Raw genomic sequence first — 12,316 nt, 5'->3', positions numbered from 1 at the left:
CATTTTGTTTGGGTTTCTATATAATTAATATGACACTACAATTACACTCTGTGGTTTTACTTATTTTACAAATGAAAATGAAGTTACTGAGTTATCCAGGCAGGGGCTTCTTTATTCTTTAAGTGATGTTTATCTATGTGCATAGCTCTTCTTCTGTGTAATCATTTCAAAAACTAATACTTTAGTTATCTAAGGGGAAAAAAGAATAACCTTTATAACATCTTTGGGAAGAGGGAGGATACCTGGAATCAGACTTTCCTACGTGCAGATTACAGTTATACCTTCTGTGCTGGAGGGAAGAAAGGGAGGAAACCACAAAAAACCCAACTGCGTTATGAAGCTTCAGAAATTTAAAATAAAAGGCTAAAATTTGATTCTTAACGTTTCTGAAAGACTGAAAAAAAAGAAAAGAAAAAAAAAACTCTGCCTATCCGTAAAAGATCAGGATCTTTCCATCATAGGCTAGTCTTTTATTTTGATGTGACAGCTAAATGTTTTTGAGAAGCTTTCTCCTGCTTCCCCAAGACCTCTATGAGGGAAAGAATTTTAACTTGTCTCTGTCATAAGGATCGATCTCTCATTTACAGAGGTAAATGGTTGAGAAGTACTGATGTTGAGTTGCCTTCCATAGCTTTGTTTCCATTAAAATGGGAGAGCAGAATATGATTTATTTTGCCAAGATGTTTTTAAAAAAATACCCTGTCTTTGCTTTGACTCACAGGAGAAGTTGGTGCTGGAAAAACCTTTGGGAAAACCTACAGAAAAAAGCTTTTCCTAATGATTGCCGCTGAGGAAATGCAAACTGCTAAAGAGCTAAATTTTATTAATGGAAAAAATGAGGATAATGAGAGATAATTTGAAATAATTACTTCTTTACAAACACAAAATTGTATTAATTTTAAATTTGCTTTCAGTATGACTGAATTACTACAGAGTAGGTTGGGATGGGAATTGGGTTTACCCCTGCCAGTGAAAATATCTCAGAATAACTTTTATGTCCTCAAGAAAGGCTCAGGGTTAATTTACATATTGTTTGATGTGCAGTTTAATTTTGGATAACAGAAAACGTCGCTTAATCAAAGCTACTGTAAAACATAAGCTGAAGAACAAATTCCCAGAAACTGATGAATACTTTTTAAGTAGTCATTGCTGTCAAATGATATCTAATTTAAAGACTTCTACTTTATTAATGACGCATCTACAATTAAATTACTTAAGAAGCTTTATCAGATTACAACATTAGCCTGAATTCTGTGGTTTAGTCTCCAGTGAATATATTTTTATATCTCTCATTATAACACTTTCAGTAGAAACCTCACCATTTGGCATTCTTATACTTCTTTGTTTCTGCTTTGCTCTTTTGTTTAAAAAAAAAAAAAAAAGGTAAAAAATCAGGGACTGAAACACTTCATGTTGTGCTTTAATTTGAAAATTGTAACTGAAAAATCTGGATAAAATGAAAAATATTTAACCTAATTACTTAGAACATTTGTTTCACACAACCAGAACTCCATCCCAGCCTGTATTACCGGGATTTTTGATCAGAAGAAATGAAACACAACCCAGCTGATGGGGTTGCTTGAGAGATCTCTTGAATGTTTGGAAAGTAAATGAAGAATGCACTAATGGAATCAATTAGTAAGCAGGGTGTTCCAGCTACAAAAGCTAAGTGGATAAATCTCCAAGAAGATTATAAAATTGCATTTTTTTTCTACTGTCCTTGGAGTCATTGTAGGGAAAAAGGCTCAGAACTACTGATAGCAGAAGTAGAATGCAGAATCAGAACTAATAATAGCAGAAGTAGAGAAGTTACTTCCATGCAGAATCACTCATTTTGCTGCTAAGTGTTAACTGTCTGCAATTTAAGACATAGGTATGCAGGTATATCTGTCCACTCTGACAAGAGGGAAGTCTTTGTAAGACTACAGCTCCCATGGTGTGGGGAGATGGGAGATATCCCAGTAAAACACTTGAAGCAGCATATTTGAAAATACCTAGAAGTGGAACATCAAAGCCTGTTAATTAGAAAGTGTCCTACACTTTTCAAAAATTGGGGGAAATTTCATTCTCCTTATGCATGCTACTTTCACTATGGAAGTTCATACAAGCATAGTGCCCACTGGTCACTGAATACAGCCTTCTTTCATTTCAATAGGTTCATGGAAGGAATTTACTGTCCATTGATTACGACCGGAATATACGCACAGAAAAAATCTATGATGATCACCGGAAATTTACACTGAGGATAATTTATGATCAACTAGGACGGCCTTTCCTTTGGCTGCCTAGCAGTGGTCTGGCTGCTGTCAACGTGTCCTATTTCTTCAATGGACGCCTGGCTGGGCTTCAGCGTGGTGCCATGAGTGAAAGAACAGATATAGATAAGCAAGGCAGGATCATATCACGCATGTTTGCGGATGGGAAGGTTTGGAGCTACACCTACCTAGAAAAAGTAGGTGATGTAGTCTTATGTTCTGATGTTAGCTACAAAGAGACAGTACTACTCCACTTTGTTTTTAAGCACTGCATATAACATATTAACACAAAAAATATCTAAAATTTGACATGCAGTTACATATGATGTAAGCTGTTAATAATCCCTTTGTACTTGATCTCAAAAGTTCTTAGTTTTCAATTAGTCAACTGAATTTGACTTATTTTTAATATTAAGTACTTTGTTCATGGTTTTTATTTTTTGGTAAAGATAAAAAGCAAGTAGGCCACCACATAGTGCATAAACTAATATAATGAATTGTGCTTAATTGAGACCAAAACCACATGACTAAACCTGACCAAAAGTTCAAGTAGAAACAGGTAATTCATCTCTAATCATTATGTATTAAAATAAAATATTATAATGCATTTTTATTTATCCTAATTAAGATTCTTTAATCATGAAAGCCTTAAATACTTCAAAACTGCATATTATTTTCCCTCTCCCTTCTTTGAATCTGTTGTTTTAAGCAAGCCAGAGCTGACGTTTTCTTAGTTTCTCTTGTGTTTCATGGCAATAGCTGTGAATTGCTATTGCTAGCAGAAAGATAAATCAAGTAATTTACCTAACTCCTCTGCATCCTTAAAAAAAAAAAAAAAATCCTACTAAAGGGAGGGTAGCTAATAGGTTGCTAACCTACACTTTCTCTGGAGTGTCAGCATATTGATTTCTAAGCAGCAGATCCTCTCATCCAGCAATCTGACAATACTCCAGAGCAGCTTTGTACCCGTAACTAATGTATATATGTCTCTTTTTATTAATTTAACGTTACTGCCTCCTCAGTAAACTTTTCTTTTTTTAAATGCCCTCTCAGAGATCACGAGCTGAAAGACAGTAACTGTGGGTGTGTTGTTTTTTTCTTCTCTATAGTCGATGGTACTACTGCTTCAGAGCCAACGGCAGTACATCTTCGAGTACGATTCTTCAGACCGGCTCCACGCTGTTACTATGCCTAGTGTTGCTCGGCACAGCATGTCAACTCACACGTCTGTTGGCTACATTAGGAATATTTATAATCCTCCTGAAAGCAACGCATCAGTGATTTTTGATTATAGTGATGATGGGAGGATTCTGAAAACATCATTTTTAGGTACTGGTCGACAAGTCTTTTACAAGTATGGGAAGCTATCCAAATTATCTGAGATTGTTTATGACAGTACTGCAGTTACTTTTGGATACGATGAAACTACAGGTGTCCTAAAAATGGTGAATTTGCAAAGTGGAGGATTTTCTTGTACAATCCGCTATCGTAAAATTGGTCCTCTTGTTGACAAACAAATCTATAGATTCTCTGAGGAAGGTATGGTCAATGCAAGGTTTGATTATACATATCATGATAATAGTTTTCGAATTGCGAGCATCAAACCTATAATAAGCGAGACTCCTCTTCCAGTTGATCTTTACCGTTATGATGAGATTTCTGGCAAAGTAGAACATTTTGGCAAATTTGGAGTTATTTATTATGATATAAATCAAATTATTACTACAGCAGTTATGACACTGAGTAAACACTTTGATACCCATGGGCGCATTAAAGAAGTTCAATATGAAATGTTCAGATCTCTGATGTACTGGATGACTGTACAATATGACAGTATGGGAAGGGTAACTAAGAGAGAACTGAAACTTGGTCCATATGCCAACACAACCAAGTACACCTACGATTATGATGGAGATGGACAACTGCAAAGCGTAGCAGTAAATGATAGGCCAACCTGGCGTTATAGTTACGATCTGAATGGAAATCTTCACCTTCTGAATCCTGGAAACAGTGTCCGACTGATGCCTCTGCGCTACGACCTAAGAGACAGGATTACGCGCTTAGGTGACATACCCTACAAAATCGATGATGATGGATTCTTGTGTCAACGAGGCTCAGATGTATTTGAGTACAACTCCAAAGGACTCTTAACAAGAGCTTACAACAAAGCAAATGGGTGGAGTGTTCAGTACCGTTACGACGGACTTGGCCGAAGGGCTTCCTGTAAGACTAACCTAGGGCATCATCTACAGTACTTTTATGCTGATCTTCACAACCCAACAAGAGTAACTCATGTCTACAATCATTCCAATTCAGAAATTACCTCTTTGTATTACGATTTGCAAGGCCACCTCTTTGCAATGGAGAGTAGCAGCGGGGAAGAATATTATGTTGCCTCTGATAACACAGGCACTCCCTTAGCTGTATTCAGCATCAACGGCCTCATGATCAAACAGCTTCAGTACACGGCGTATGGGGAGATTTATTACGACTCTAACCCCGATTTCCAGCTGGTTATTGGGTTCCATGGAGGGCTGTATGATCCTTTAACCAAACTCGTCCATTTTACCCAAAGGGACTATGATGTCCTTGCTGGACGCTGGACATCTCCTGATTACACGATGTGGAAAAACATTGGTAAAGAACCTGCCCCTTTCAATCTGTACATGTTCAAGAGTAACAACCCCCTCAGCAATGAACTGGATCTAAAGAATTATGTAACAGGTGAGACTTCATTGCTTTTTTTTATAAATAACAATAATAATAATACGTTTGGGTATTCATTTGGGGAGGAAATCAGACTTCTCCTTACCTAGCCAGTTTGCTGGTATGGGAGCATCCAGGTCAGGCCATTTTCCTTTTTGTGCTGTTGGGCCCTTTTCCTTTTTGTGTCTGTCTGCTTTGTCTTTGATACTGCTCCTCCGGTGCTAAAAGAGAAGCTGCAAAGAATAACGGGAAGGGAAAAATAAAGTATTTTTGGCCTAAATATTCAATTTCAACTAAGTCATAGTGCTCTTCATATTGAACTCAGTACTGTATGGAGATGTGTCCATGAAATGTTTAAAGAAAAGAGACATCTCCTACAAGAAACACTGGCAGGTTAGTTGGAGAATCAAGAACCAGAACTCCTCAGTATCTCTTCCCTTCAGGGCTGCTTTCAAAATTAACTCCTGAGTTAGCCCATGGGCACGTTATGAATTAGCACCAAGAATGGATTTAATTAAACCTCACTGTCCCATTTGGCTTTTAATATGCAAACTGTCTTTGATCTTTAAAACAAAAACCTTGATTTTTTCACAATCATTTCATCCTGTAAGGTTTAGGAAATTTTATGGAATGTGTACAGCTCAGAAAGAGAAACAATAAAATAGTTTTGATCATGAATGCTAGAACTGGGTAAAACTTGTAACCTCTTCTTAATTAGTAATAATTTTTCACTTAGTAAGATCACACAGCACTTGCAGTAGCTGCCGGCAATTTTTAAAAGGAAAGGTAATTAACATGTCTTCAGGAAAGGCATTTTTCAAAGTTGAATCTGTAGTATACAATAATTAGAGCAATGATATTGTAAAAAATGAGCTATCTTAATTTTAGCAGTAATTTGAATTTCAAGAAAAGTGTGCATTTCCTTCAAAGAAAATCATAGCAGGTTTCATTAGTTCTTTGGGGACCTAGTTGTATGTGTAACACGCTATTGGCTCTACTGTAGCTGCTTTGCAATTTGAAAATAGTGGGATTTGTACCTGATAAGGTCAAAATATTGACTTAAACTACCTTGGGATCAAACTCTGTTGTCCTAAATTCAACAAAATTCTATTTGCATCCACAACTGTTTGGTTGCAATCTTCAATGCCATCTTCTGATATTTTGCTATAGTCAGAAGTTACGTTTATTTCATTTATCCATCCATTGGCTGAAATCCTGGAAAATATATTGAAATATATTGCACTTTGGTACAACACACACCTTGTAGTCTGTAAAAAAATTCAAAATTTCATTGATGTTGTAAATATTTGTTGTTCTATTCAAATTGTTGCTCTATGCAGATTGCTCGTAAGCAAGTTGTCTTGCACAAGTGATTGTGTTGGCACCTTGGTTTTCATATTGAAAAAAAACAAACCTCTCTCTCATGTAATCGGAGATGCATATACATATATCTTCACAGAAGCAGAACATTTTACTACTCACTTCACTGTAGGGATGGCTAAGAAAAGGAGATGTTTGCTGTCAGATATCCACAACCAATAAGTATTACCCTTTCTGTGATGCAACATTACCACTGCTAAAACTTTTGGGGCTGAGCACGCCCCGGAGGTTCGCAGCTTCAGGCAGGTGCTCCACAGGCACTCTGCATGCCGCGTGCCTGCCTGCTGCAAGCGCCGCACTCAGTAATAGTGCCGGGAGTTGCTGCAGGCCTGTGAGGAGAGAAGGCCTCTGGGAATGACAGAGGAGGTGGTTTTAAAAAATGGTTGTGATGAAATGAACACAGTCCAGGTGAAATGAGAAGTGCCTGTGCCCCCACACCGTCTCTTAGCCTGTGACAGCCAGAAAAGAGGAGGAGGAAACATGAACTTTTCTTCTTGTTGTTCAAAACCATCTTTTTGATAACCACAATAAATCATTAGTTCTCTGTACCTGCCAAATGAGAATTACTGCTATTAACTTAGCGAAAGTTACTTGCTCTTTTTCAACTAGAAATGAAGGCAGGACTTTTCAGGTCACACTGAGCGCTGGGTCTCCCCGAGGCACATCCCAGCGCGGAGCCATGACCCTGCCGGGCAGCCCCTCACCTGCCGGCTGCGCCTGGTGTGTGGGGAGGCTGCCTGTGGTCTCGAAATGCAGACGTCTGAATTTCCAGCCTGGCTTCTGACTGCCATTACTTAATGGAGCCTCCTGACAGCAGATGACAGCTAATGGGAGTAGGACGTAGAAGAGAAGCCGTGCATTTTCCCAGAGGACTTCACGGTGTTCTCGGGGTACTAACCTAATAAAGCATCGTTTCACAATCTCGTTTATGGGTTACATTAACCCTGTCAGAAGGTGTCAGAGATGGGACAAGTATTGCCTACAGTAAAGGGTTTTTCCATGTGCTATCGTGGAAAAGAATGAGAGGTGGTGTATCACTGATGAACTATTCAGGATAAATTTGAAGCAACAGTACCTGTGTTTGTTTGCTGTGGAATACTCAGTTCTGTAAAGTGCCATGCTGCAATATAAATTATAAATTCAACTTGGATTTATACTTGCTACTTGAAATTAAGGAGGTCAAAGGTAGATTTCCTGAATTTATGAATTTCTTGTACTTACGCACATTTATTTCTCACTTGCCTGCTTACTTTTGATTTTTAGATGTCAAAAGCTGGTTGGTGATGTTCGGATTTCAGCTCAGCAACATTATTCCCGGTTTCCCTAGAGCAAAGATGTACTTTGTGTCACCGCCATATGAGTTGTCTGAGAGCCAAGCATGTGAAAATGGACAGGTAGGCAGAAAAGTGAAGTTCTTTTTCGTGGTACATTTGCCCCACTCTATGAATAGAACTGCTGGCTCCTTGGTACAGGGCAAGGCCACACATTTATTTCATCAGTGTAAAATGGAAGTGAGTATAGCTAGATTTTATACTAATGAACAGATGCCTTTCTTGCCAGCCTTCGTTGTTATCATAATGATGGTGTCATTAGTTTGTCTTTTATTGAGTTCTTCCTTGATAACGAGTTGTAACATGATTAACTTGATTAACAATGACAAAGGAAACTCTGCATGGTAAATTATCATCTGTTGTACCTTTGGTAAAATTATCCTAATAACCTGTGTGTTACAATGAACTTAGGCTGGTACTTTGCTGTACTGCTAAGAAACGGTTTTACTCCCTGCCCTGTAATAAGATTTGTCATCGTTTTTTGTTTGAAGCTTTTCTCATAGAGGCTTTGGTTTGCTACTGCTGTTACAGTGTTTATTCTTGTCAGGTTAAGGGTGGGAAATGGTATAAGCATTCTGCCTTTATAATAGATTCCAGCCAGTTTAATATACTTAAAAGGAGTAGTAGGCCAATTTCAAACTTAGTCTGTGCTAGATTTACTTCACAAATATGGAAGTACAACTGATATGACCATGTAACCAAAACATAACAGTTTTACTTGCTTCAAAGTTATTTGAGAATCTAAATCCTCTCTCAGGAATTACTTCGATATTTTGGAGCCCAAATCTCATTTCCAAAAGTTTACGTTCATAAACATTTTAGTCCTATATACCAACTGAAATCTCTGGGCAAAAGTATCCAAAAATTAAGCGCTATCTTTTAACAAATTGATTCTGTTTTAAGATCTGATTAAAACTGTGTTAGACTTGGATTTTAGTTATTCTTGTAATTGATATCATATAACTATAAATAGCCCAAATAGAGATTTGTGGTATGTATTTGCTACAAAAGGTGATTTGTGAGAAACCTTTTATTTGGCATTATTGATAGTAAAATAATTTGCCAGATGTGTTTTTACCTGATCATGAACATTATCTGTATATGGGCAGGTAATTGAGGGTGGTCTTTCTACAGCCTAGAATTTTTTGCTGTGTACCTTTTCCTTAGAAAAGCAAAAGCAAAGATTAGCACTGTTCTCTGACATCAGTATTTTCAGGTCTTTATCTTTTTGGTGTTTTGTTTTGTTTTCCCAGCTAATTACAGGAGTTCAGCAGACAACAGAAAGACACAATCAAGCTTTCATGGCTCTTGAGGGACAGGTCATATCTAAAAGATTACACGCCAATATTAGAGAAAAAGCAGGTCACTGGTTTGCAACAAGCACTCCTATTATTGGGAAAGGAATCATGTTTGCTGTAAAGGAAGGCCGTGTAACCACTGGCATTTCCAGCATAGCCACAGACGATAGCAGAAAAATTGCTTCTGTCCTTAACAGTGCCTCACTACCTGGAGAAAATGCACTACAGCATCGAGGGGAAGGATACTCATTACTTTGTCAAGATAGGCTCAGCTGATAGCGACCTTGTAACCCTCGCGATGACCAGCGGGCGGAAGGTCCTGGACAACGGAGTAAATGTGACCGTTTCCCAGCCAACCCTCCTAATCAACGGAAGGACTCGACGGTTCACGAATATTGAATTTCAGTACTCCACCCTGCTGATCAACATCCGCTACGGGCTAACCGCTGACACACTGGACGAGGAGAAGGCGAGAGTGTTAGACCAGGCTCGGCAGCGAGCCCTGGGTCAGCATGGGCCAAGGAGCAGCAGAAGGCACGGGATGGCCGCGAGGGCAGCCGCGTATGGACAGACGGAGAGAAGCAACAGCTTCTGAACACGGGAAGGGTTCAAGGTTACGAGGGATATTATGTCTTGCCTGTGGAGCAGTACCCAGAGCTAGCAGACAGTAGCAGCAACATCCAGTTTTTAAGACAGAATGAAATGGGAAAGAGGTAACAAATTAACCTGCTGTCATCCTTTGCTGGATGAATCAGTAGTCATAACTGTTATCTCCTCTCCTAAGGAGATGAAGACCTACATGGGGGCACTAGGCTGAGCTACTTTGGGATAGTAAGTGGCAAAAAAAAGCTCATTTTTTGAGTTAAATGCTACTGTTCAAGTGATTAAAAACCACATCCTGAAGTGGACTAAAGCCTGACTGAAAACTCTAACCATACAAATTAAACAGTACCCCTGAAATATTACCCACTTGTTCTGGGTCTAACGAAAAATAAAAAGAAGGCCTCGTATTGTATTACCTCACTCCATTCACACGTGAGCAAACTAAGAAATCCAAGTGGGCCACTTTCACTAACCAGCTGATGAAACACAAATGATTCAGACTGCTTGTTTGATGAATATCCAAGAGGTTTTCATTTAAAGCAAAATACAGGTGCATTTAAAACATGACTTTGGGGTGATTTGTGTGTAGCAACTGGAGGAAAATGAGAATGCAAGTGAGAGCACACTGGAAATAGTAAAGGAAAATATATTTAAGAATAACAAAACCACACTTGCACTCTGACCCTCCATTTGTCTGGCCTGAAGTTTAACTTATTCAAAGAGGGCAGAGTGTAAAGTTACATTCAAAATGGTGGCTATAAATCACTACAAATAAATTTCATACTCTGTTTGTCTTTGAAGATTTCCATTGTGGACAGTATAACACAGTTACAGGGTGTAGTCTGTTTAGATTCAGTAGTTTGTTGGTATCAGTTCCAGTAGAGCTGTGGGCATTGTGTTACACTATTGCAAATGGGCACCACGTCAGATCACCCTGTACATACATCAGCCAGAAGGCACAATCACTGTTTCAGATTTAAAAATTATTAGTGTGTTTGTTTGGTCGAGAAACTGAGACAATCACATTACAGTCACCACAAAAAAATAAAAAAATAAAATTAAAAAAAAAAAGTCTAATAAGAACTTTGGTACAAGAACTTTTTTGTAATATACATGTATGAATTGTTCATTGAGTTTTTATATTAATTTTAATTTGCTGCTAAGCAAAGACTAGAGACAGGCAAAGATAATTTATGGCAAAGTGTTTAAATTGTTTATACATAAATAAAGTCTCTAAAACTCCTGTGAATTATTTGTCTTCCATTGTGAAATCTGTTAAAAATTAAAAAATATTAGTGTGTCACTATCATCTCATACATGCAGCATCTTCTATGTAGCAGTGATCGTTGTAGCATGGATTCCGCAGAGGGATGTTCCTTTGACCTCTGGGTAAGCAAGTCCTTTATACACATCACCTGAAATTCTGTATAGGACAGCAAAAAAATGGGTAAATGCTCTTAGAAATTCCGTCTCTGCACCTGGTGACTAGTAACCCTCAGACTGCCATGTTACAATCCTGAAATTAGTTTAATTGCACCAAACTAGCTTCAAAACAGATTGAAAATGCAGTTACACTGTATTAAATGGAACATGGAAAGACTTGCTGTGAGCCCAGGAGCCTCCACGAAATCTATCTTCTTTGTGATACTGCTTGTTTCTACCACATTTAAAAATCAGAGGTAAGATCAAAGACCTTCTAAGCATTCACTCTTGATGATGTTAAAAGGGAACCATCCATCAGCAAGAGCCCTGCTGCTTTTATCTCATTTAAGTATGTACTCAGAGAGCTCTACTTAATTTTGAGAACAGTTTTGCTTTTGGGGTTGCAGATGAGATTTTTAATGATTCATGATATCAGCAGAGATGCTTGAATTGATTATGGGCATTAATTCATTCCAGGGCATTAATTCACTCCAGGGCATTTTTGAAGCAGAACAGCTCAGTGGCTGTGCTGTTAACACCTGTAGTACTCCAAGAGTGCATCTGATTTTTGCTGAGCAAACAAACCCCATCCTATTCTGTGCTTGCCCTATGCAGTGCATGCACTAGAACCCCAAGCACTGTTCCCTCGGAAGGAGAAGTCAGGGTATATTTTCAGGTAAGTCCTGTATGTCCATCACTGCAGAGGTTTTTCTGTGCTGATGGGCTTGAAGTGCTGTTACGTTATCAGACTTATAAACAAGTGAAACTTCTTCAAGAAGGGAAGTATTAGGCAGGTAGTCATAAAAATTACTTTTGTCATCAGTTGCTTTTGGTGTAAAAAATAAAACATGAAATCACAAAGTCGAAACACTTTCACTGTCACTGTTTTCTGGGATACCTTCGTCTGCGCTGGTAAGCTTCTTAGGTCATTCTTTGGAATAGGAATTTTCTTGTAGTTGAGAGACTGGAAATGATAACCCACTGCACAGTCCTGTATGTCCTTTGTTCTGTTACCAACCTCCTAAAGCTGAAACTGGTCAGAATTAGAGATTCTGCTACTTCACTTTATCCTTCTGCAAAAGGAAACTTAAACTAAAAACGGTGTACCATTTTTAATATTAATTATTTTGGGACAGATTTGCAGGGGATGAACTCAGACAGAAAAGGCTCCCTACCCAGCTCCTTTGCAAATAATACATGCATCATCAGGGTATTCTTAAACAACTTTTGAAAGTGGACCAGTCATGTAGCTAAATACTCAACAGGGACAATTTATCCAGGTCTGTTGATGGTTTCCAAAGCATATGTGTGACGGCACAGG

The 12,316-nt window shown here is 38.3% G+C and overlaps 1 protein-coding gene across 1 annotated transcript in view; it reads left to right on the top strand.

Annotated features, from left to right (window-relative positions):
- TENM2 (teneurin transmembrane protein 2) overlaps positions 1–9,796 on the top strand; it is a 511,804-nt gene extending 502,008 nt beyond the window's left edge. The window contains 6 exon segments of the mRNA XM_050713566.1: positions 2,156–2,452; positions 3,365–4,979; positions 7,605–7,735; positions 8,926–9,171; positions 9,173–9,470; positions 9,473–9,796. Of these exon segments, the coding sequence (XP_050569523.1) occupies positions 2,156–2,452; positions 3,365–4,979; positions 7,605–7,735; positions 8,926–9,171; positions 9,173–9,470; positions 9,473–9,687 (2,802 nt within the window). The 3' untranslated portion in view covers positions 9,688–9,796.
- Positions 9,797–12,316: the final 2,520 nt, after the last annotated feature.

Source organism: Cygnus atratus, chromosome 14, assembly GCF_013377495.2.
Source record: "Cygnus atratus isolate AKBS03 ecotype Queensland, Australia chromosome 14, CAtr_DNAZoo_HiC_assembly, whole genome shotgun sequence".
NCBI lineage: Eukaryota > Metazoa > Chordata > Aves > Anseriformes > Anatidae > Cygnus > Cygnus atratus.
This window is presented reverse-complemented; position numbering and strand designations above follow the sequence as displayed.